At 34.7% G+C, this 27946-nt stretch overlaps 1 protein-coding gene across 2 annotated transcripts; it reads right to left on the bottom strand.

The window, feature by feature from the left end:
- LOC110094967 (serine/threonine-protein kinase ATG1c) lies at positions 1–26453 on the bottom strand. 2 transcript variants are annotated; one of them, XM_020820323.2, is made up of 13 exons: positions 26031–26453; positions 24996–25113; positions 24807–24865; positions 22283–22347; positions 21728–21821; positions 21566–21646; positions 21386–21491; positions 2458–2530; positions 2033–2358; positions 1592–1947; positions 834–1080; positions 678–748; positions 1–526 (listed from the first exon to the last, which is right to left on the bottom strand). In XM_020820323.2, exons 1-13 carry the CDS (start codon positions 26280–26282, stop codon positions 311–313), a joined length of 2064 nt encoding a protein of 687 aa, XP_020675982.1. In that variant the 5' UTR covers positions 26283–26453; the 3' UTR covers positions 1–310. The 2 variants fall into 2 exon arrangements, with proteins under 2 accessions (XP_020675982.1, XP_020675984.1); XM_020820325.2 differs by having other exon boundaries at positions 26339–26449.
- Between the last annotated feature and the right edge of the window lie 1493 nt (positions 26454–27946).

Raw genomic sequence — 27946 nt, 5'->3', positions numbered from 1 at the left:
TTTATCACTTTGGGATGGAACCGATCAAACTTTATAATTTCCTATTTTGTCAAATTCATTAGCTGCAAAAGAATTAACTGTACAGGTAAGAAAATAATGAAATATAATACAAGAATAGTGTTCTCCAGCCTAAGAAGCATTGGTATGGCATGAACAATATAGATTATTAGGTGCGGAGTGCAGACGGGGAGAACCGTCCGCATAAGTATTGGGTACCTAGCGGTACCCGCACTTGGTACCACTGGGTACCCAGTACTTGAGCGGACGGTGCGCACTCAGCACCTAATAATTTTTCCCAGAACAAAGCTTTTCAGGCTTTAAGAGTCATTCTCTGTAAGCGGAATCGGTTGTTCCTGTTGTTGAGGACGTCTATGTATATTCGTAGGCGTTGTCGATCGGAAATTGTGAGACAGACCGGCGGGTACAGGTTAAGGCATGGCGCTTCCAATAGAAGGAAATGTAGTAAAATCACCGCCTTCGAGTACCAAACCTCAGCCCTCTCAATGTTTTTCATCACCTCATCAACCTACATTTTGAAGAAAATTCTTCATTGTAATATGACTAGTAAATCATAAAGTAGGAAATACTTTCAGAATACTAATATAAAATTTTATTTTTTCACTAAAAAATTGTTTTAAGCTGTATAAATAGTATGCATAGGACGAATTTCCACTCACAGCACCACGCCTTCCAAATGCAAGCGCGGATTGGAATATTAGCTCAATAGCATCGGGCATATGTGCAGCTTCTGCATGTAAATAACAGATAATATAAGGAACATGTAAAGCAGAGTTTTCTTTACTCGGCAGTAGAGTCTAAAAGGGACATTATACCGTCTACTTGTCCGACGTCCTTGGCAAGTTCCTCTGCATGCTCGACTGAAAGAAGGAACTCTTTTTCGATCTCAGATGAAACAGAATGAGAAGCTTTACTATTTTGGGGGGATTTAATAGTTTCAAATGACGGGCTTTCTTCTGCAGCAACGACAGCTTGTGCGTGACAGATGTGCAGACTTTGCTTCAGAATTGCTAGAATTAGTAACTGAATGGAGAACGCCTCCAACAGCATATCATTTTCAAGCTGCAAAAAAATGTTGTTTGCAACGTAATAGCTTTGTTAAAAATAGACATAAACAAGTAAAGAATTATGTTTAATCATGTCTAAGAAAATATTTGTGAGATGCAAACATAATAAACTTATGACCTCAACATCTATAGGTGTAAATAAGTTTGAGACAATAACATAAAATGGGATATTAAATAAGCAATATCATATTCTTATTAACCTACTTGTTAAACAACAGACACAATTGCCCTAAAACATACAAAAACAAGACAGAAAATGTCAAACATGTTTATTTGGATGTCAAGGTTCTGAATTTAGGTTCAAGTAAATGAATATAAACGATCCTTAGTGGCACTAGTATGGAGTTATTCATCCAACAAGTTGACCATTTTACAGCCCTATTCTCAATGTTATTGTCTGCAGGAAAAACATTTATCATACAACCAACATTAAACTTTCATGAATTATTAAATTAATAAGAAATCATACGCTTCAAAAACCATATTGATTCAATCAAGGGTCTTACCTGTTCCTTCACCAACTCAGCCATAACAAAAGTGCATTGCTGCAAAAATCTAATCCTTGTCATACAGCGAGCTGATGGTTGTTCAATTGTATCCCACAAATCCATGGATCCTTGTTCTGGAAAGCTGTCACTTTCTAGGCTTCTCATTGTGTGGATATTATTGATTGAAACTCCAACAATAGGCATCGGTGCACTTAATGCACTATTTCTAGATGCCTCTAACGAGTTTTCAGATTTGCAGGTTGAGTTTCGTGACTCAGAGAGACTTAATAAAGAAGATGACATCTCTAAGAGTGATCCAGACACAATAACATATTCCTGATCAAGCAAGTCTAGTGAATCCACAATTTTGGGATCTATGAATGTGTAACAGAAAAAGTTAGAACCATCCGTTGAAGTCTAGAAAGTATTAGATTTGATGTGAAAAAGAAAAGGGTGTACCCTGTTTAGCACCTATGGCAGACAAACTCGTCTCCTTCGTATTTCCAGTTGGGTGTCTGCTGGAATCATGTCCATAAGAAGTTTCCATTTTATTAATGGAGCTAGGTTCGGAAACAGCACTCAATTTGGAGGAATTAGTAGGACTTTGATGGACGGCCACACTAAATCCATAAGTGGGACTAACTGGGCTCCCATTCACAGTTGCCAACGGGCTTCCATGAGGCATTCCAGACTCATCATCTAAAGGGAAAGGCAACCAGTCTTGGTAACTTTCTCCCGAGGGCCTTCTATGGCTGAAACCAGCTGATGCAACAGATGAACTCTGGCTGCTCATGATTACAAAGATTTAGATTCTTAAGAATAAAAAAAAAGAAATTTTGTTCATCGCCTTGAAATAGTCTCAAGCATCCAGTCAATATGCTCACCTCGTTGATTCATCTGACTTCTGTGGTGAAAGAAATGGGTGGTTGAAGAACTCCTCAAAAGATACACGTTCCACTGGAGACATTTCATGCAATAAGTTTAAAATGACATGCCAATAATATGCCAATAAGAACTATTGCTTACACAACTAGACATGCACAACTTTTATGATTTATTAGCCAACTTATTTTTTAGTTTGTTATGAGCTCAAATACTCGTAACAGTAGAAGGAAGGTGTACATCTTAACGTTGCAAGAAAATCTCATGCATCGTATAAGTTAATGGTACATAGGGAATGAGAATTTTTAGGTGGAAATTTTAATAAAGAGAAAAAAACAGGATCTAGTGTTGTTGAAATAATTTCACTAATATGAGTCAAGAATTACAAAGAATGTTCTTCCCTAAGTGTTATAAAATATAATAAACATAAACGGTCAAAGCACTCCTGTCTTGGTAGAAGTGGAGTCAAAGTTATCAGTAGATAATGGTAAGCGGTTGACTTGATCATAGACTAGGAGACATGGAAGACATGCATTGGAAGGCTATAGCTGACATATGCCTGTCGTTGGTAGGCATTGAGCAACCATTGATAGAGAAAATAAAAAATAAGATGTAATACAAGAATATAGAATAACTCATTAAGCAACTAATTAAGCAATCACAAATTAGTACTTTATCAAATTTTAGCGAGCTTATTAATAAACAATAAAAATGTCTGAAAGCGTAAATGAAAGAGCGTGTCAGATTTCAAACTTATTCATTGATAAGATATACTTTTAAAATTTTATTTAAGATTGTTCAATAATGCAAATAAAAGAATATAAATGATCCTTATACAAATGACAATCAAATTATTCATTGATTACACTTGTACATTTACAACCCAACTCGGGGGCCTACGAATTGCCCAAAGAGGTGTGATAAGCCCAAGCCAGCATTTGTGTAGGTATATGCGACGATTCTACCAAGTGCATCATTGGATTTTCAAATTGTTTTATTTTTAAATTTCCTATTATAATGCCTTAACAAATGGACATTTTTAATATGCTTTATAACAACAACAACATCAAGCCTTTATCCCACTGTGTGGGATAAACGCTATATAAATCATTTTTCTTCATGATGTCCTATTAAGAATAAATTGTCATTTAAATCTAATATGTACATGTTTAATATACTTTGAATATTAAAAAATAATCACCATAAATTTGCAAGGAAATCCAAAAGAAATACTAAAAAAACTCTCCCCTCCGCTAAAATGATCACAAGAGGTCTAAAAGTGATCATAGCTTTTTCTCCCGACTAAAATTCTACACTAAAAAAGAGGCCAAGAACTATAAGGCAAGAGGCATAATTGTGAGCACCAAAGTTCACTGTTTTCCTTCGATGCTCTAATCTTCATCAAAAAAGAGGTTGATTATCCTTATAGCAAAAATTTAAACATAAGCATTAAAATGTTTTGTATGGTTCTTTAGAAAATAAGTCAATCATCTCTAAACTTGACATCTAAATATAAAGACATGGAAATTGATATGGCGACGTTCCATCAACAAGGTTGTTGATGGGATAATAATTACAACAAAAAGTATCCATTCAAGAAGGCCGAGGGTTCAACCAATAATCCGATTTTTAGAATTTTCAAAAAAAAAATTATAATCTTTAGTATGAACTATTAATTATAATTTCCACTGCAAGTGCACACTTCTCCCAAAAAAAATTGTGACTCTATCGTCTTGATTTTCAAAAAAAATATTTCAAATTTATTGATGAAGTTAGGATCTTCTAGATTCAATTAATTTCTATGATAAAATAATAAGACAATTTTCTAAATTTTTTTTGTATATTGCACATCTTGTAAGCTTCATACCTCTGTTTAAAATTGCGCAACAAGAGGCGCGCCTCTGCGCAATTTTCCCCAAAAATGCCTCGAGTCTTACGCAATTTTCATCTTGGTAGAAGCGTATGCCTCACCGGGCTTGAGGCGCGCCTCAAGGCGTACGCCTCATCAAACCGGTCTCACCTACTTAAAATGACCCATTTTCTTCCCTTGAACCCGTTTGGCTCCAGTTTTTTCCGAAAAATTCCCTCCCGCAGCCTCTGTTCGTGAAACCGACGGGATCCCGCACGCTCGGCCTCCCTTCCCGCCAACGCCGCCTCTCTCCGGCGAACTTGAAGTGTCCAGCCGCCTTCTAGGAGAATTCCACAATCGATTTTAGGTTTTTTTTTTTTTTTAGTTTATGGTTAGATTTTTCAAGTGAAAGAAAATCTAGGGTTTTCGATTTTTTGAATTATTTTGTGTGTTTTTGGATTCTTGTATTAGGAAATATGGTTAGAGGCAAGGAAAAGGTGAATACGTCATTGCGGCGTGACCCTTCTTGGAAATATAGTGTGCAAGTTGACATAGGAGGCGGCGAGAAGACGTATGTGTATTTAAAATGTAATTTTTGTAAGAAAGTGGTGAAGGGCGGAGTAACCCGCATGAAGGAACACTTATCATGCTCTCATAAGAACGTAGCACCGTGTGCAAAAGTGTAGGATAAGGTGAAGGATGAAATAATTGCTTACATGAAGAAAATTACACGGCAAAACACTTAAAATAAGAGCAATTTGATGAAAGGGTCGAACATGGTGCTTACTTCGGGAGCGAGCGTAGAAAGGGCTCTTCCTCCACTATACATAATAGAGGTGCACGGGGTCCTATGGATCAGTATATGACTAATCCAGGAGAGGATAGAGGACAAGCAAAGATGATGCCTGCGGCTGGTACCAGAAAGGGTCGACGACAGGTTTGCATGGATATTGGCAGGCTTTTTTTTGAGAATGTCATACCATTTAATGTTGCGACATCGCCTGCCTACTTCAATATGCTGCGGTCTGTAGGATTGTATGGGAGATGGTTGAAGGCGCCATCCATGTACGAGTTGCGAACATGAATTTTGAAGGAGAAGCTGCAGAACACAGAGCGGAGCATTGATGAGATTAAACGGACATGGATTGAGACTGGTGTTACCATTATGTCAGATGGATGGTCTGACATGAAGAGCAGGAGCTTAATTAACATCCTTGTCAACAATCCCTACGGCACGGTGTTTTTACGATCAGTTGAAGCTTCAGATGAGGTTAAAAATGCTTCATTTATTTTCAATTTACTAGATGGGGTTATTTAGGAGATTGGGGAGCAATTGGTTGTGCAAGTGGTGACTGACAATGCCAGTGCATACAAAGCAGCTGGTCAGATGTTGATAGAGAAGATGACACACCTATATTGGACCCCCTGCGCAGCACATTGTATCGATCTCATTTTGGAGGAACTTGGTGACTTACTTCAGCACAAGAGCGCTCTTTCTAAGGCGAAGAAGATCACAAAGTTCATCTACAACCACTCATGGGTCTTAGCCTTGATGAGAAAGTTTTCAAAGAAGGAAATCATTCGCCCTGCAACCACTAGGTATGTTCTTACATTTGTGCACTGCAAATCATTATCAATTCCTAATGTATGTTCTTATATTTGTGCACTGCAAATCTACAGGTTTGCCACATCTTATTTGACACTGCAGAGCCTGTTGTATGTGAGACAACCTCTGGAAGTAATGTTTACATCAATAGAATGGCTTAACTCTGCGTGGGGGAAGAAAAGTGAGGGGAAGGAAATAAGAAAAATAATTCTAAATGATAAATTTTGAGCTATTGTGACCTATGCCATATTGAGCACGAGACCCTTAGTGCAAGTACTACGATTAGTGGATGTCGAGAAGAAACCAGTCATGGTTTTATTTATAATGCTATGGATGAGGCCAAGGAGTTGATTGCACCCAACTTGGGAGGAGAGGAGGCAAGTTATAGAGAGATTTGGGATATCATTGATACTCGGTGAGAGGTACAGTTACACCGTCATCTACATGCAGCGGCATATTATCTCAATCCTCAATTTCAATATTCAGAGAGGAAATCTTCAAACCCAGAGGTGAAACTTGGTCTGTATCATTGCATGGAATGACTAATACCGGAGCAGACAGATAGGGAGCTTGCAGATTTACAACTTGTTCTATTTCGGAATAAAGAGGGTTTTTTTGGTCTACATGCAGCAAAATCAACGATTGCCAAACGGTCTCCAGGATTAGTTATTTTGGTAAATGCAAGAAACTTTATTCAGTTCTGATTAGCATTTTTCTTCTTGAAAACAGTTGAATGGTGGATCCAATTTGGTGATTCCACCTCTGAGTTACAGAGTTTTGATATAAGAGTTTTGGGCCTCACTTATTCTTCTTCTGGGTGTGAGCAAAACTGGAGTACATATAGTCAAGTGCAAACAAAGAGAAGAAATTAGCTATCAACATTCAGAATGAACTCCCTTGTATATATTATGCACAACAAGAGGTTAAGATATAGGAGGTTGAGGAATAAGGGGTTGAAGGATGATGAGAATCTGTTGGTGTCTGATGATGTGTCATCTGATAATGAGTGGTTTATAGATGATGAGACAGATTTGCCATTATCAGACTTACAGCTAGAGGATCTAAGTGTGGATGTCTTGAGGGGCGAAGCAGATCAAGTGGGCACATCCACTAGTACTACACAACACACATCCACTAGCTCTGCAGCACAAAAATCAAGTAAAAGTATTCCACAACTTCTTAGATGTTATTGCATTATATTTATATCAAGTGAGCAATCAACATGATAATGAATTAATGATCATTCTTATTGAACAGGGAAGAGAAAAGTAAGTCATATTGAAGATGATGAAGATATGACATTCATAGATATAATTTGAGAAGAAGATTCCCTTGAAGACCCATTTAGTGATGGGATATAATTGGATTTTATATGTTCTTTGTACTTTGGGAGTTTTATTAAACTAATATTTTGTGATTTTGTACTTTGGGACATGATTTTATTGCATCTATTTTTTTACTTGCCATTATTTTCATATATCATTTAGATGTTTTTATTGTAAGATAGAATATTGCTATTATTTACCTGCTAAAACCCTTAAATTCTCATTTACGCAATTCTGCATCCGTGAGGCTTACGCCTCAGACCGCCTCGAGACTTACGCCTCGCCTCACGGACGAAAACCGCCTCAATGCTTATTTACGCAATTTTAAACCTTGCTTCATACAATATTTTTCTTTTTCATGCCAAAATACTACATTTGGTAGGAGAAAAAATTCCAAAATTGTGACTATCGAATGTCCCTTTTGTTGATTGCAAAGTTTTAAAACTTGTTATGAATAGTACGTTCATAAAAAAAGCTAAAATCCTTCATCGATGATTACCTTTATATGAAAATTCTCCCCAAAATTTTTTAGAATTTTTCTCAAAGTTATTTTTCAGAAAAATTTTAGACTGGTTGTTGGTCAGCAATTCTTGCATTGTATTATATATTTAGTCAAGCAAATGAGAGAATTTTTTCTCATGCTTGATGTCGCCGGGAAAAAAAAATCCTTGATCTATTATTTCATGGGTTTTTTGAATGTTTATCTTCTGATCCTTTATATTTATTTCATATCGACGATTGACAATCAACATGGCAGAACTTCCCCACTTTCGTGGAAGCCACAAGCTGAAGGAAGAAGTGTTTAGATTGGGGGTGAAAAGTTATCTTAAGCTTCTTTTTATTTTATCTAAATTTAGCCATTCTTGGTTGTATATCTTTTAGGAGAAATCTAATGGAATCAAAATGGAGGTCCATGCCATTGCATTTACCATTGCTAGTGATGCCCTAACTTCAGATTGCAGGAACATCAACTTATAGTGCAAGTCAAATCAGCATTTAAAGCAACATTCGAGGTTCTCGAAGTATCATCTTGAAATCCGGACTATGCTTTTGAGAGCTGTGATGGAATATTTGAGATTATTGTTAAAGAGTTGGAGGGGCAACGTGTTAAGTAATGATTTATCTGAAACTTCTTACAAGAACTATGACTACTATAACTGTATAACATAGCATTTGGGCTTACATTGAAGGTTCGACCATATAGGGCATCCGGGGACTCATACGCTAATCTAGAGAATGCCACGATGAATGACCTGACAAAGATTATGCAAAATGGTGATGAAAGTGTGTGCGTAATTTTGATGACTTGTAAATTTGCATTTTGAAAAATAATCTCTTCGTAAATCATACAAAAAGATTTTGTTTCGCATCATTTACTAAATATTTTCGTGATTTATATTTGACATGTTGTACGTGATTTGCATCGTTCTTTAAATGTCTGACAAGGAAAATATATTTATTGAGTTTGAACATGTCCTCATGCACTAATTTATTTCTAAGTACTAAAAGAATATTTGGATCTTGAGAATTCGTATTTTTCTCAAAACATGCAGTGGACTAAATTGGCAATTATGATGAACCGACACTTCTCTTCGAAGAGGTATGTAGTGTCTGACACATCAGATATGATACATGTCCAACACTCCTCCGGCACGTATCGGACATGTCGAAGATGTGTCCAATTAAAAAAGTATCAAAAATAAATTAGACATGCATATCTTAAATATTTTATGAAAAACTTTTTAAATATAATTTCTTTTATTTCAAAATTTTATTTATACAACAACAACATCAGGCCTTTATCCCACTACGTGGGGTCGGCTATATGAATCCTTTTTCTCCATTGTGTCCTATTAAGAGTCAAATTCTCATTTAAATCTAATAAATAAATATCATTTCTAATATTTTATAACCAAATCTTTTTAGGTCTACTTCTACCTTTCTCAACATAGGTCAAATACAATGCATCTACTCTCCTAACAAGATCATCGAAAGACTGACATTTTACATGACAAACCATCTAAGGCGACTATCTCTAATCTTATCTGTCACTAGAACAACTCCAACCTTTTCCCGGATATGCTCGTTTACGTTTGTTTCGTATCCTGTCTCTAAGAGTAAGTCTACTCATCGACCTAAGCATCCTCATCTCAACAACACTTAACTTAATATTATGTTTCTCTTTTAATGGCCAATATTTTGCACCATAAAGCATTGCAGATCTCACCACCATCTTATAAAATTCTCCCTTAAGATTAAATGGTACTTTTCTATCACACAACAAACCTGAAGCATTCCTCCATGTTGACTGTAACTGCTCCCAACCAAAAAAAAAAAAAAAAGAAAAAACAGAATGGGCTCTTTCCCTCTCTATTATATCTAATATAATATATGTATTATAATATAATATTATATTATATCTGTTATATATATATATATATATATATATATATAAATATATATATATAAGAGAAATAAAATACAATATGTATGTAAAAAAAAGAGAGAGAGAAATGGAGAGAAATAAATTGATTTTCAACAGGTGTCGAAGACCTCGGCCGTCGTACCTTAGGTACGACCGGGATGGTTTAAAATTGAAGACCCTACGCAGTCAATCTTTGATCCTGGTGAGATGGTTTAAAATTGAAGACCTCGCGCCGTCGATCTTTGATCCGGGCGGGAAGAACTACGGCATTGCCGTCCCGATTTCTCCCTCGGTGGGGAGGCGACGCCGGGAGGCTGCCGAAATTTTCATTGAACATCAGAGGACTTGGACTAAAAATTTGAAAATTGATTTAAATGAAATTCAAACATAAAATCAATTTTAAATCAAAATTTGATCAAAAAATGTTTAACCTATACTCGAAAATGGACTCAAATATGAACTTGGTTTAAAACTGAATTGATATGTAATATCTACATAATGAGCTTTTAACTAGGATCTTACACTCCAAGAAATAGTTAATATATTTTGAGCCATTGTCAAATCATAAAAGATATTATTTTCTATGGAAATTTAAATAGACTCTGTTGATGTTGAATTATTTTATCAAATATTCAAAATGTTTAATCAACATTAATTCAAAAGCTCTTAAATCATTAATTTTTTAAAATGTCGTCACATTGCAATATGTTTGAAACTAAATTATTGAAGGAAGATATACTCTCGAGTGATGAGTGATTAAACTTTAATAGACCTATATCAATCGTCTTTAGCATCTTATTTGGTTTAAGACATTGAGATTCCTTCATATATAATCAAAGTTATCAAAAGACAATTAGCCTTTCAATTGACAAAGTGCATTTGGAATTCCCTAAGTGATAATATATATATAATATTCCAATGTAATATGGCTTGAGACTTATGTTTTTTCATATAAAACAAAGGTTATGATTATGGGTAGCATAAGTGTTGACGGTGCTACAAATTTAAAATCAAGGGAATCACAACATCTGTTAGAGGCTCATTGTAGATGTTCATATTAACTACAATGAATATCAATCAAAGATGACAATTTGATTAGGATATCAAACTTGCTCATTCATGAAAACTATCCATAAGATCTACATGATATTCTGCAATCAATAGTCTTTAAGAGATCTATTTACGCCACCGGATCCGCAACATGTGTACAAGCGGACAGAAGGCGTTCGTAGGCCCTTAAATGAAATATCGGGTCATTTTCTAAACGAAATCACTTGCACAATGGATCATATTTAAATATTTTAAAATGCCCCTTATGTATTAAATATGATCCCTTAAACTAAAATCAATCCCTGCATGTGCTCCGATAGATTTATTAAAGTTACAAACTCAAATCGTCGAGAATGTTGCGCATGGTCAAATGATACAACCCGCATGTGCTTCGATCGTCGAATATAAATGTCAAATCCAACGATCCGAAAATGCTACGAGGGTTAAATATTCAAGTTTCATCCTCCTCCTCGAAAGGACTGGAGTCGACATGACTTGAATAACAAAATGCCTCCCAAAATTCTACAAAAATACAAACGACCTTAACTTCACCCCGATGATGGCCGTGTTGATCGGAAATCTCAACCGTAGGGGTCAAATTTCAAATCTCAAATCTCAAATCCAATCAAATCTCTGAAATAAAATCTATCAACTGAAAATCTAAAACTAAAAATCATTCACCTCCCACAATCGTTCGTCGAGGTGATAAATTTGAAATTAACCTCAGCTCACAAAGAGTGAATGCATGTCGGGTGTATCACTACGATTCGTCCTCAAATAGTCTCTTGCCAACAGGGATGTGGCACGTGCCCTCTAATCGGGTGATTTCGCCGCAAAATAGCACCATTATATTACGATCACAGCCAAAGCCCGTATGTTCCCTAAAGGCGTCAAACCCTTGAGCGATGGATCATAGGGTATATTCGATAGGCATAAAGCCCTCTGCCAGCTAAGGTGGATTCAGATAGATCCCCTTAGACAAATACCAACCCAGGTCTACAAGGTATTCTTGGACGAAGCAACCCATGGCTGCCGACAAAGTGCCTTCTGTCAGGTTGGGTCGACTACCTCCTCTGACTAAGTAGACCAGGGATCATGACAGCCCGGGACGACGGAACCATGGGATCTTGATCGGGCTCGTCTTCATTCCCCCCACCACTAGTTTTAAGTTTGAGATGATAAACTCTAAATTTCAAATCATCCAAATTCAAATTTTAAACCCTAAAATTATTGCTATTATACGATAGCACTTCTCTTGGAACTTTATCATATGCTTTCTCTAAATCAATAAATATCATATGTAGATCCTCCTTAGTCTCTCTAAACATCTCCATCAACCCTCTCAATAAATGAATAGCTTCCTTAGTAGACCTACCTGGCATGAATCCAAATTGACTTTGAGAAATATTATTAACACGTCATAACTTATACTCTCTAACTCTCTCCCAAAGTTTTAAAGTATGCACATCAACTTAATTCCTCTATAATTCAACAATTTTGTGCATCACCTTTATTCTTAAAAATAAAAATTAACACACTCATTCTCCACTCATATGACATCTTTTAGCCTTCAAAATAATATTAAAAAGTTTAGTAAGCCAAGAAATTCCTTCATCTCCTAAGCATTTCCATACTTCTATTGAAATATCATCAAGTCCACAAGATTTTCCACACTTCATTTTCTTTAAAGCCTCTCAAACTTCAGTTTTGCTAATACGCCAATAAAAATAAAAAATTTTATTTTTATTTAGAGTGCTAAGGTCACTAAGTTAATTGTATTCTCACTATCTTCATTGAAAAGCTTAGCAAAATATCTCATGCATCTTTGTTAAATATCCTCTTCTAAAAAAAACTTTTTGATCTTCATCCTTAATGCACTTGAACTAAATCTTTACTACTCATATCTCTTTGTTTGGCTAGCTTATACATATACATTTCACCCTCTTTAGGATCTAACCTATTATATAAAATTATAAATCATTAAAAGCTAAAGTCTTTACATCACAGATTACTTTCTTAGACTCTTGGCAACTTTATATCTTTTCTAATTTTCAGAGTTTTTATATCTAAACCAATTATTATAACAATGCTTCATATTTTTTATATTTTCTTGCACATTATGATTCCACCACCAACTATTTTTATTATTAAGAGCTTTTACTTTTGAAACTCCAAGCACATCCTTTGCAACAATCTGAATATTACTAACTACTTTATGTCACATAATATTCGCTTCCTCGTGCATAGACAAAATCTTAAGATCTTGAATCCTACTCTCAAAAATATTTTTGCTAGTATTTTTTAAAATCTCTATCTAATCTTAAAACAATATTTTATTAATTTTTTCATATTTTACCCATGCATCTTAAAATCCAAAACTAATAAGCGATATTAGGTACATAAAATTTTACTCTGAATAACTTTACAATCTGAGTTTTTTTATATCCATTCTTATAAGTGATGAGATGCTCATCTCTTTTCTTAAATAAGGTATTAGCAATTACAAAATCATAAGCTAAAACAAAATCTAATATAATCTTACTGCTTTCATTAATTACTCCAAACCCATAGCCACCATAATACTTTTAAAATTCTCTCTCTACCAATATGTCTATTTAAATCTTCTCAAATAAAACTTTTTCTTCAAGAAGAATCTTTTGAATTAATTCTGCTAAGACATTCCAAAATTTTAATTTTAAACACATCAAAACCTACTTCAGGAGCATAAGCACTTATAATATTAATAATCTTAACATCAATAATAATTTTCAAAGCAATAATTATATCTCCAATTCTATCAATTTTTATAATAATATCATTAAAACTCTTATCTATAATCGCACATACCATTTCTAGTACGACTTCTACCAGAATATCAAAGTTTAAATCCTAAATTATTAATCTCTTTAGTCTTCTCTCTAGCCGATTTAGTTTCCCGAATGCATAAAAAATTTATCTTCCTATGAATCATAATATCAATTACAACAACAACAAGCCTTTGTCCCACTATGTGGGGTCGGCTACATGAATCCTTTTTCGCCATTGTGTCCGATTAAAAGTCAAATTTTCATTTAAATCTAATATAGAAAGATCATTTCTAATATTTTCTAACCAAGTCTTTTTAGGCCTACCTCTACCTTTTTTAACATAAGTCAAATCTAATACCTCAACTTCCTAACTGGGTCATCAAAATGCCTCTATTTAATGTGACCAAACTATCTAAGGCAACTCTCTCTAATCTTATCTTCCATTGGAGCTACTCCAACCTTTTCATGTATATGCTCATTTCGTATCCTATCTCTAAGGGATAAGCCACTCATCCACCTAAGCATCCTCATCTCTGCAACACTTAACTTAGTATTATACTTCTTTTTTAATGGCCAACATTCGACACCATAAAGCATTGCAGGTCTCACAACCATCTTATAGAATTTTCCCTTAAGTTTGAGGGGGACTTTTCTATCGCACAATAAGCCCGATGCATTCCTCCACTTCAACCATCCAACTTGAATTCTGATGATAATATGCCCATCAATTTCACCATCACTCTAAACAATAGATTCAAGATATCTAAAATGAGTACTCTTATTAATGACTTGATCGTCCAAAGTCACAATCCCCTCACTAGGTCTATTTCTACTAAAATTACAGTCTATATATTCGGTTTTAGATCTACTCAAGCGAAAACCTTTAGACTCTAAAGTTGACCTCCATAATTCAATTTTACCTTCAACACCCTCTCTAGTCTTAACAACAAGAAGAATATCATCAGCAAAAAACATACATCAAGGTACATCCTCTTGCAAATGTCTAGTGAGAACATCCATGACTAAAGCAAAAAGATATGGACTTAAGGTTTATCATATGCTTTCCCTAAATCAATAAATATCATATGTAGATCCTCCTTATTCTCTCTATATTTCTCCATCAAACCTCTCAATAAATGTATGGCTTCCATAGTAGACTTACCCGGCATGAATCCAAATTGATTTTGAGAAACATTAGTATCACGCCGCAACCTATGCTCCATAACTGGCTCCCAAAGTTTTAAAGTATAACACATTAACTTAATTCCTCTATAATTCACACTCCTGTGCATCACCTTTATTCTTAAAAATGGGAATTAACACACTCATTCTCCACTGATCATGCATCTTTTTTAGTCTTCAAAACAGTATTAAAAAGTTTAGTAAGCCAAAAAACTCCATTTCCTAAGCATTTACACATCTCTATTGGAATATCATCAGGTCCAACAGCTTTTCCACACTTCATTTTCTTCAAAGCCTCTCTAACTTCGATTTTACTTATGCGCTGATAAAAACAAAAAAATTTATTTCATTTAGGGTGGTAAAATCACTAAAGTCAATCGTATTTTCACATTCTTCATTAAAAAGTTTAGCAAAATATCTCATCCACCTTTGTTGAATCATAATATCAATTAATTCCATTAATTTGTCGGTAAAAGAACATACATTCCAAGATCCAATCTGAATTCTAGTTTAATAAACTAGCTTCTTTGCCCACATCCGTCCATGATGTGGGAACCCTTGTCTATTTAACACTGTACCAGGGCGCCGATGAAGCGGCCCAAGCACACTTCTCATTATATTCATGACATACAGTACATCGCTTCTAGGAAATGTCCTAGCATTAACAGAATGTATTAAAAGATTCCTGTCATTATTATTTGACAAGTTTTACGCTGATTGTCGACTACCTTATGCAACCCTCCACTTTTCTTATCTAAGACTTGGGACTTGGCAATGACAGTGTTAAAATAAAAATTAATTTTTTTTATTTCCTCTCAACAGTCTCAAATCAATTTCCAACACTCAATACTTCATTCCCCACACATTCTCATCTTTATTTCTCTATGGCAGATCGCGACTAAGGTTTCACAATAGCATCTAATGTCATTATAACAACGACAACCACCATCATCGCAACATCCATATGTTTCAAAATCATCTCAAAATCAACATCGATGCCCAAGTCTTGATAATATTGCAACCTCCCCTCTTGGTATTTGAAATATGACATCGACGTCTGACTATCGACATCCTAATATTAATCATTATAAGTATAAATCTTAAGTAAATAATTTATTATTTTTCAACTATTCTAAATATTCTAGTTCTTCAATTTTTATACATTATTTTTAAGATATAAAAACTATAATATCGTGTTCAATCCGTGTTGTTGTCCTATATTTTTAATAATTAATGTATCTAGTGACGATGTCTGTTGATATTATTTCTGTATGAGGTCACTATGGCCAACCTGAGCTCCCTTCTAGTGACGTGATAATTGCCAGGTGTTCACTTGTCAATCATGTAGGTCCCAATCAAATTCCAATCCATCTTTAATAAAATTCAAGTCTATTATCCCCAATGTTTAAAATTGGGCAATCTGGTATTGAGGCGTTTTTCGTTCGTGAGGCAAGGCGTAAGCCTCAATGCGTTTTGAGGCGTAAGACTCAAAATCAAAAAATTGCGTAAACATAAAATGGTAAATTTTGTATATACTAATGAGTAAATAATATATAAAACATAAAAATACACAAGATATGAAGAGAAATCAAAATATCACAATAATAAGACAACATGAATACAACAATATACGGGTCTGCCGAGGGTCCAAGGGGGCGCTGTCCCCTGGCGGAGTTCCCCCGGAACAAATTTTTATTGTAAGAGTAATTTAAAAGTTTTGCTTGTTTTTAAAGTTCGTAAGTTGTTTATATGGAAAGATACCGAGCATAACCTAGCGATACCTAGCAGTACTGAGCATGTAGTCATGTACATTAGCTTTTTTTTATTTTTAGAGATGGACGCCTCTCAACCGTGAGGTGACGCACGCTTCAGTAAACTTGAGGCATACGCCTCAAATCCTGAATTCATTGCGTGAGCTTTGAGGCTTAAAGGGGCGAAATTGCGCTAAGGCGCGCCTCTTATTGCGCAATTTTAAACCATGATTTTCCCATACAATTTCCATTCCAATTCTCAACTCCAAATTCTAGCCTAGCCTTCAATCAACCTTCAATTAACTTTCAAATCATATACAATCAATCTCAATCATTCATTTGATTGTCATTGATGTAGGTATTTTAAAGTCAACCATTCAAGTCCAAAAAATCCAATCCAAATCTAGGATTCCGAACCAAATCTCAGGGTTAGGGAACCAAGTCATAAAACCCTTTCTAGGTGATTTTTCTGTCACCTTGAGACCCAGTCAAATGGCTTCTTATTTAGGGTCTATCAATTGCATTTTAATTAAGCATGTCCCTAGAGTCAACACTCCATATTTGAGCTCAATCTAACATTTCCAACCCCAAAAATTGAATGGATTTCCAAATGCTATAAAATCTCCAAATATTTACAGCTTATGTCACTGGACTTACTATTTAGTAGAAATTGACTTTGGTACCTTCCCCAAAACCCTTAATCATGCCCATAGCTTCTAATATGACATATTGACCAGTAAACTGCATTTTGCTAGACCCAATTTAACCCATAATTGACTAGGGGTCAAAATGACCAAAATTTCCTTTAAGAGCATTTATGGATTTTTCACCAAAGCACAAATCATATCAAATCTTAAAACCTCTTTTAATGCATCCTAAACATCATTAGGAATACATTAAGCTCAAACCTAGCCTTTGATTTAACCTTATTGACCAAGTCAACCATGGTTGATCAAAATATCCCTTAAGGGTTTAAACACCCAATCCAAATGAATTTTTCTTGGCATGGGACCACCTTTATTGGTCTCCATTGATCAATTCAAACTTGTTGAGCTCAAACTCAACCCTTGGTTTGACCTAGTTCACCAAGTCAACTATGGTTGACCAAACTCCCCTTAAACTTTTAAAAATTACATTTCAACCCAAATCAACTCTTTAGCACTTGGAACCGCTTCCATTAGACTCAAATGGTCAATCCAAACTCAGTGGACCCAACCCTTGACCCTACGTTAACTTAGTTGACTAAATCAATCAAGTTTGACCAAGCTTACATACACCTTTATCTCTTTCAAATTCTTTAACAAGGCCTTGCCAAACCCATTCAAACCCATGGGATGATCCATTGGGTCCTTAGGAGATCCATCTTGAAGGCCCAAGCCTTGGGCTCACTTGGGTTAACCCCTTGGCTTGACCCAAATGTCCAAAAAGAGATCTCCCATGAGCCAAATTGGATCAAACCAATGGCGTCATTGAGTCCCCCATGACCCAATGCATCTATCCTAGCTGACCCAGCCCTTGCGTCAACTTAGGTTGGGAATAAGGCTAGCCCAAAGTGATCAAAACCACTAAGGGTTGAGTCATTTTCCAGCCTAGGCTCCACCTAGCCAAACCAATACCTCCATTGGGTGGCCCTAGCTCCAACACACTACCCTAGCCAGTTGAACCCTTCGGTTGACTTAGGTCAACACTTGGGCTAAGCCAAAGTGGTTTTGACCACTTTGACCTGAGCCATTTCTAACCACAGACCAGACCAGACCCAATTGACACTTGCATTAGGTAGCCCTTGACCCAATGCACCTCCCACATCAATCCCATGACCAAGCTTTACCCAAATTGCACCCAACCTTTCAGGTTTGGGTCAACCCAAACCCATTGTTGAATTGGGCTGCCTTCTACCCAATGGAGCTCACCTAACCTCTAGCAAACTTTCCACTTCATCCTGACCCAACTAGTGGCTACCAGCCGCCGAAGCAAGCAGATCAGAGCTCCAGTGGTCCCTTCCATCTCGAGCTTTGTCCAAAGGCATTTCAGAGCCTGAGCTAACTGACGTCGACCTCACGAGGCTCAGAGATGACCCCTCCACTTGGCAGTCATCCATCCTACTTAACCAATCTACTTGACCAAATTAAGTGTTCATAGGCTCATTGGAAAGATCTCAAGGAGATCTTTAAAAGCCCTATGATCTCAAGTTGTGAACTTGCATGCAACTTAATTAATTCCAATAGTTATCCTAGGGGTATTTCAATCATTTCTCCTAAAATTGAACTCACCACAACCTGAGATTTTGGAGAATTGAATTTGGGCATGTCTCTGACATGTCCAAATTTTCTCCCCTCTATTTATTTGATTCAATTTAAACTTATGGGTCATGGTTTGACCCACTAAGTTTAAATTGACATAATGATCTATCAAATGAGAATTAGGTTGTGTTTCTTTTTGTGTTAATTGTGAATCCTCCCCCTTCCTCTAGGTAGTGAGTTATAATTTTTTTAAGGTAACCCTATGGTACCTTAGGTGGTTTGGTTAACCACATTAGAGGATTCAATTTGAGCCCAAAGTCAGCGAGCTTGGGCCTTGAGGTCAGGTGAACTCATGGCCCAAGTTTCACTAGAAATGGAGCCCATTTGGTCCACCAACTAGGGAACCCAAAATCACCCATAGATTTGGCCTAGAGCCTTAATTAAATTATAATTAATTCAAATTAAATCCTAAAAATTCATATATAGCATATCAAATTGATCAAAATTGAATCAGCCATCCATGAAAATTAAAAACCTTATCAAACAACCTCAATTACAACCTTAATCTAATTTTCAATGAAAATCAACCTTTAAAAATTTTAATTAATTATTTTTTTTTTTTAATTTTCAAAAAAATCCTTGGACACTTGGAATTGTCCTCTTAGGTCATTTGTGACCTTTAGTGATGATTTCAAGGAGTTTGGGATTGATTTGGATCAAAATCCCCACATCATTTCTAAAAAAACAATTTTAAAAATTAATTAGATATCCAAACTTTAAAAAATCATAATTAATTCTAGAAAATTCCAATTTGATCAAACTCAATGTCATTCAACGCAACTTAAAAAATACTATTTTCTAAAAATATCAAACCTCCAAAATTCAATCAAACTAAAAAAAATCAACTTTTCGATTAATCGTAGTTCAAAACAAGTCAAAACTTAAAAAAAAATTAACTTAATATATAAAATTTCAAATTTAGCAAACTTAGAGTCTTATTACTCATCTCAATATCTATTATTTAGGAAAAATAATAAAACTTTAAAATTCACTCTAATTTAAAAAATCAATTTTTGATCCTTAATTTACTGCAATCCAAAACTCAATAATTCATTTAAAATTCAAAATTCCATTTTAATTATTCAAACTAGTAATCAATCAATCGATTTAAGATTTATCAACCCTTAACTCAATATCAATCAAGTCAACTAATTTACATCGGTTACTACAGGGTAACTTGGGCTACGACATTATTAGCTTAGCCCCAAGAAATGTGAAATAAACTTCACGACCCTAGTGAACAGCAAAGATAGTAATCAATCAACCCATAAAATACATTTTAAAATAAACTTTAATAAATTAATATTTGAACTAAAACTAAATTTCTTTATACCTTAATAAAGGTATAACCTTATTTTAGGGGTCATATGTAGTTCTTCTTCGAATTTGGTTATTACAATCGAAGTGAAATTTTCAGCTTCATTATATAAACTCATTAGGGAATGATATCTTTGCCTCCCGGGGTAATATATCATTCATAATGAAGTGTTCGACTTTGAGACTGAAATTTTAAAATAAAAAATTCCAAAGAAAATTATCCTTTTCAAAACCTCTTTTTTAAACTTTCAACGCCAAACAGTGTCGTGTTGTGTCTGTTTCACCGTGTCCATGCATAATAATTTGGCAATCTATGAAAGATTAATTCGTTGGGTTGGCAAACAATGTATTTTGTGAATTTTTAAGAGTTTAAGTATGTATCAAAAAATCTCAAAAAATTGACTGATGTTTGACAACAATCAATGAGGAAAATCAGAAGTCAGTTGGCAGCAGGTGGTTGAATTGGTTTCTCTCCTAATAGGAGGGGAGCCCAAGCGATCAAGAAACTGGGCGTTGGAAGAAAAGAGTTGGTCATTGGAATGTTTCTAGCAATGTTCAATGAAGAACACCGAAAGTTAAGTGGAAATAGAGTGTTAGATCAATCCTTCTAGAAAAGGGTTAGTTGATCTAAGGAGGGCATCGAACATTAGTGTTAACGGATGTTAGACGGTGGCAAATATCCATGTTAGTCAATGGCCAACAGTGGGTGATGTCAATGGCGGACCATGGAAACGATGGGAAGTGAATTTTGGATTGAGTGACATTGAACTTGCCAAATTTATCTTGTCAATATGCTCATTTAGATTATAAGGACGCCAAATTCAACGTACATTTGAAACCCCCCTCCCCTCTCTCAAATAGTTTTCAACTTTACATATGAGTGTTTGATTTAGGCTTATTTGAACTTAAATTCAAGCATTTGTTGTATTGTTGGATACATCTTGTTGAATGCACTACTTCAACTATAAGTAGTTCATAATGGAATTCAAATAATCTCAGAATCAATTCCTAAAATTTTGACACAAATATTTTGGGTAATTTGAAATCTAAACTTACATCAAAATCTGTGATTCATTAAATGAATTTTCTACTGTCATTATGTCATATTATGGTAACACTGCCGTTGCCAGGTCCCAAGTCCTGGATGAGAAAAGTGGAGGGTTGCGTTAGGTAGTCAACAGCCAGCGTAAAACTTGTCGAACAATAATGACATGAATCCTTTAAGAAATTGTGTTAATGCTAGGGCGTGTATTATGTCATATCAAGTATTATACAAGTTATACAAAGATCATTGAAGTGATTATAATATAAGAGGTACCTGGATTTTGGCGTAGTAACTTCTTGCATAAATGAATGCACTCATGGCTCAAATTGCTTTCTGGTGGAAAATGAACATCATTTGATTTTATTATATTTTGCAGCAGCTGATAAAAAAAGATAAATATTTTATCAGAATTATATGGTTATTTTTGTGCCAGTGAAAATCAAGCAATTATACCTGTAATTGAGTGCTACCAGTAAAAGGAGTCTTGCCTACCACTAGCTGAAATAAAATTGTACCGACACTCCAGAGATCTGCCTGTACATCCAACAGTAAGAAATAGACTAACTTGAGAAGGATTTTGACAAAAACCTTATGAGAATGGATCAATGGTGTCACCTTTGCATCATATTTTTTAAGCTGCATTATTTCTGGAGCCATATATAGAGGAGAACCACATAAAGTTTCAGCTAGTCCACGAGGTTGCAAAGACCTGCCAGGAGAATTACCCTTAGCTTTAAAGCAGTACATACTACAAAAGGATATTACACTGCAGAGAAACCAGCTTAAGAATAAACTCGCTTAACTAAAGAATAAAATGTACCCCAGGTTCACTTCAAAAGTGAATTAAATAGATGGTAAAACTTTATTGTTTATAGAAATGTCCAAGCATCCAAATGACCTAAACATGTTGATTGAAGAATTTTGCAAACACTTCACATGTTTATAGGGAAAATAAGACGAGTTCATCTAGTGTCTGAACGCAAAATAACAGATAAAGTAAGGAAAAGCTCAGTGCAAATAACAGTAAATCAAGAATAAACAACATGAAAATAATGCAAAATATGAAATTTCTATGACAAAATATCAAATTATAAGACTCGGTCCAATGGGAATAAGATGAAAAATTACATTTAAAAAATAACGATATAAAAAAATATAGACACGTCTCACCTTGCAAAGCCAAAATCTGCAATTTTCAGCACAGAATTTTCATTGGATGATGAGAGGAGTAGATTCTGTCATATAATAATCATAACATTAGACCACTTAGATAAATGGCAATGCAAGCATGCTCATGCTCCAACCTTTTTTTGTAAGATCTAATGATTTAGAACGCTTCAGCGAAAGACCCCAATTACGCTCCCACTGATACCAATTACAAGTTTTTTTTTTCAGCAGATTTCAACGCACGTGCTCATATATATATATATAGAGAGAGAGAGAGAGAGAGAGAGAGAGAGAGAGAGAATAAATCCAAAATCTGTAGATTGTACTAAGTTATGATGTGAAGTTTGAATCTTTAAATATCACTAAAGTAATTGGTTTTTCTGATTTTGAAGAACCTGAACTTAGCAGAGACATACCACTTGAATTATCCCATAGGCACATTTTTTGGTTCACATTCTCAAAGATATTATTGAGTAGAAGGAAACATCCATGATATCAGGTACCAAATAAGATTTCTAGCTATGGGCTTGCTCTTATAGTTTTCTAGAATAGCCGGTCTATATAAAATTTCTATTACTCCAATGCTTGTTGGAACATGGCTCACTCACAATTATAACAATAGCAAATTAGATCACGTCAAGATCAATGTTTGGAAGAAGTCAGGAAAACAAGATCACAAATGGTACAAATGAAAATAGAAAGGGAGATAGAGAAAGAGCAAGAGATCAATATTAATATTAGCACAAATAATCAAAATAAATCCCACAGGGCTGCGTAGAATCAACAATTAATTATGAAAATTATATCTGTTGATGTGAATGAGTTGTGCAGAATTAAAATTAGGTTATATAAATAATGATACGACTAAATGCTGAAAAGTTTCGTATAGGAAGCTTCAAGAAATTAAATACTAGAAAGACAAGGCTATATCAAAATGATACAATGCATTGGGATGAATAATTTATAAAACAAATTTCTTTAAAATTTTAGTATTTGTCATTAATGTATATATAATTTGACTGCATTCTATAAACTAGTCACAAATGACTTAAATTTTTTACTTTTTTTTCCTTTTCCTCATTGGTAAGACGCCTAAACACTTTACAATAAAGCTCAAAACATCTTGTCCCAAAAGCAATATTAAATGATAAAGACTAGGTCCACTACTGATGGGAGATAATGCATATATCTTATGCATTGTCATGATAAACCTACATATGATGATTCATGAATTCCTATACATGAAGCCCAATAATTATGCCCAAATGCTTGATGACTATCAAATGCTCAATTCGTCAAAGCCAATGTTTTCAAATAAGGCATATTTAATGTAAATGTTAAAGTTTATACTCATCCAAAAAAATGAGATTTATAATTTAAGCAATAGTTTTATTTAAATTGATTCTATTTTCTTGGTTTTTCCAATTTATGCTTTTGTTCATTGAAAACAAACCTATGAGGATTCCCTATAATGAATTGGTTGTCATTTACTCTGGTTTGGTTCTGTGTGTCCAATCGATGGTTCATTGTGTTGGTTTTGACACTTAGTTTGGTCATCTATGCTTAATTATTTGTTCAATGGTTTACTGCTTGGTTCACTATAGTTGTTTTACTATTTGATAAAAAAAAAGGAGACCTTTAGTTCACTACGTGAAAGCTAGAGTCCTTCAATTCATTGATTGCAACTTTTTTGCAAATGTATTTGAATATGATTGATTGCTCCTAAAAGGCGTGGCACAAGTTCGAGCAGGATAGTTGTTTGGCTCCTATAGCCAGCGTGAATTGCATCTCCTTCTAATGTGATATGAGGTCAATAGACTCAATACTATAGCTGGCTACAATTCTTTAGTAGCTTATCTATGACTTGTGGATGGCAAGAGGGTGTTGAATTTGGAAGTGTTTTTATGATAAATAAGCAATATCTTAGACATGTCAAGAATAGCTTTCCAATAAATATTTCTCAAGTTTTTTGTTTCATCCTTCTTTGAGTGTTGGTTGGACGTGGATCTTTCTAGATTATGGAAGTGGTAATTATAAAATTCTAGAAGAAACTAACTCCTCATACGAACATGAGGCCTAAATTAACACTTTGGTGATTTCTTTCCTTAATCTCTTCTATTCTATATTTTAATTACTAGTTTGCATGCATTATTGAATTTAGACACAACTCATATAATTTGGAATTATGATTGTAGTTTGATTTATAAACATCTAAGTGGTTTTATTAATCTTGAATCTCGATACTAAATTTTAATTTGGAGGATCATTAAATTATCATTAGGGACAAAGTTTGTGTTTGTCTAATTTTCATCAAAAGAGATAAAACTTCCTCAAATCGATAGTCTATGAATTGTAAATTTGATTATGTGTATGTGATTAACATGCACGTGATTTTGGTGCATTACATCATAAAGTCCCATTAACAATTCTAGACCCTAAGATGTCCTGCAACACATAAGAAGGAGAAGACCATTAAGGATGAAAACTTAAAGATGAATGTTTTAAGAACTCACAATATGCTACATACCTGAGGCTTCAAATCTCGATGAACAAGATTATTTTCACGAAGAACATACAAACCACTAGCTGCTCAACATGTTGGAAAGAATGCAAAAGCAAATATACATAAGTAAAAACACAAAAGTATTTCATGACTAGAAGGAAACTTATAACAGAATGAAAAAACTATGATGTACAATTAATGCACTCATCAAACCTAGTTGTTGCATAAAGTGCTTTGCTGTTGCTTCTGGAACCTTTCCTTGTTTTTGTATATACCGTGCTAGGTCACCACCTCTGCAGTATTCCAATATAAGATAAACCCTACCAGAAGCCTGAAATAGAAAAAACAAGATAGTAAATTATGTACAAAATTTGAGAACACAAAATGGCACTAATGATTGGACAGTTGACTAATTTATATTTAAGAACTTGCTATCACAAAAAGTCTATAAAGTAGTGTGACTCCTTCGAAGAAATGTGTTGCAATTAAACTAATCCCTGAAAAATAAATGTGGCAAAATTTGTGGTAGCAAGTGAATCAACAATAAAAGGAACGCACTAACCTCACAACAAAATAGGACATTCTATGTCTTCAATTTGTAACTACTTTGAATCCAACCAAACATAATATAAGCACCGCATTAGTGAATCAACAATACGACATTTTTCTACATAAAATGAATTCAGAATATGAAATTTTTTCTCATGATCAGTACTTTCTTGCTTCATTCACTTGAAAGAAATCCAGAACATCTACATGAGGACTCAATTGCTATCACTTTCCACCAGTTTCAATTGAACAAACAAAGCTTCCAAGTCTTGGCATTAACCCTATCTCCAGTGCCATTTCTACCAAACTCTCCTCTTAGTAGAGTTGATTACAATTCAGCTATTTCGGGTGTCCTACAATTGTTTTCTTTGTTCTTCTTCGACATAATCAAGGCACCAGACCTAACGACATCAGCAATAATTTAAGGCCTCATATACAACAAGATTTGCTACGGTAAGAAAATGACATTGGCTATCCCAATAACGGCTATGCTGCATTTCACAGAACTTTATGTCTTCCTCAAGCACGGATTTCTCAATCATCTTCTCATTTCACACGCTTGATTAAGAGATGCGTTTCACCCGACTTCAGCACAAATTTTCGCGAATTAACTTATAATAAGAACGAAAACCGGGGTAAGCTCAAAGAGGCAAAGAACCGCACGAAGAAACAGGAGATGCACGAAGGACGGTAACATGCCTCAATGATGTCGTGCAATGCGATGATGTTGGGGTGTTTAATGTGCTTGAGGATTACGATCTCAGAAAGGAGGCTTTCTCTCAGCTTCTTACTGAGCGTGTCCATGACGATCTCTTTCACCGCCACCTCCGCGCCGTTCACACGGTGCCGCGCAAGCCACACAACCGAGAAAGATCCAGAGCCAATCTGCCGGCCGATCATGTAATCCCCCACCACCCTCCCTCCGCGGAAACCGCCGCCACCACTTGCCATCTCCGGAAACCTAGAGCACCTCGGCAAGAGACACAACGAGAAGACGAGCAGCTTACCCACAGATATAAGTCGTAGCCGCAGCAAGAGAGATCGAGAAATCGCTTGAAATGCAGCGTACAGGGATTCGCACGCCCACGGAAGAGAGAACCTGAACTCGCTTAGATGTTGTACGCGATTCCCTTCCTTTTATGCCTTTTTGGCTTATCCAGATAAAATGCGCGACACGTGAATTTCCTCAAGTCAAGTCTCACGGCCCCTCATCTAATTAATTAAATTTGAATTAATTCTGGTCTACTCATTAAAAAATATTTATTAAATTTAAATAAAAAGTTATTTAAAATATTAAAAAAATACATCTAATTTTATATCAATTAAATTTTTATTATTTTTCTAATTTATTCTTCATTATATAATTTGATTATAAACTAATTAAAATTATTTGTTTTTTCCAAATAAATAAACCAACTTGTAAAAGATTAAACTTGATCAATTAATCAAATTAAATTCAAGTTCAAATAAAAGCTGGCTTGAACTTATCTCAACTCAATGATAACCTAATTGGGGCAGGCAAGAGAGGTGGATTAGTTCAAAAAAAATTCATCTTAAGAATATCATATAACACATATAAATAATTTCAAATTATATTATTATATATTGTTGTGTATTATTTTGTATTGTTGTATGTTGTTGTTGTGTATTGCTACTAAAAAAATTCATGCAGTATACAGTAGTATGTAACAACAATATGCAGCAATACACAGTAGTATATAGCAACAATATACAACATTACACATCAATACACGGCGATGCACAGTGGTACAAAGCATCAAAATGAACAAACCATCACATAAACAAAAAAAGAAAAAAATATAATAATTACATTTGAGAGAATAAATAAACGTTCAAAAATTATCATTTTAAATAAAATTTTACATAGATGATTTATAGAAGCATGCACTTTCATGACATTAAAAATATCAATTTTTTAAGAATGCATTCTAATTGAATGAGTGTCAAATATCACAAAAATACACAAAAAACATTATTGCCCAGTTTATAAATTCCTCGTTAAAGTATTTGGGCTTCTTTGAGAACTTGATATGCCTTGAAGATGAACACAATTATATTATATTTAAATTTACTACATATTTCTTTATTGAAAAATTAAGCTAGACAAAACTTGTATTGCTTCATAATAGACATTGAAAAGAAATTATTAGGTAAGTAAAATACATCTTACTATTAAATTTTTTCTTCTTTTCCAATGGCTCTACAGAGAATGTGAAGTACTGCAAACCAATCTCCATCCTCATCGCCAATTTATCTTTTTTTTTTCCTCAAAGCACCAAAAGTTTTATTCCGCAAAAATACTAAATATTTGAGAGCTTTCGCGGGTTTCTTTTCTAAAAACATAAAAAATGAGCGGGCTGACGCGATTTTAAAATTTTCTTAACTAGGCTAGGCCGGGTCGTCTGGTTTTAAGAAATACATGTGTCTAATTTAATTGGATTCCGGACATAGAGCTACGTCCGGAGCCCGCACAGAACAATTTCTCCCAAAATATAGCCCTAATTACCCCAATCCATCAAACCTTGAGGCGCATGCTAGCTTCACAAGCTCATTGCGCATATCCCTTGCTATCATAGTAGGCTCATCATAAGGCT

Source organism: Dendrobium catenatum, unplaced genomic scaffold, assembly GCF_001605985.2.
Source record: "Dendrobium catenatum unplaced genomic scaffold, ASM160598v2 fragScaff_scaffold_501, whole genome shotgun sequence".
Taxonomy (NCBI): Eukaryota; Viridiplantae; Streptophyta; class Magnoliopsida; order Asparagales; family Orchidaceae; genus Dendrobium; species Dendrobium catenatum.
The sequence above is the reverse complement of the archived record's forward strand: the minus strand, read 5'-3'. Positions and strand labels throughout refer to the sequence as shown.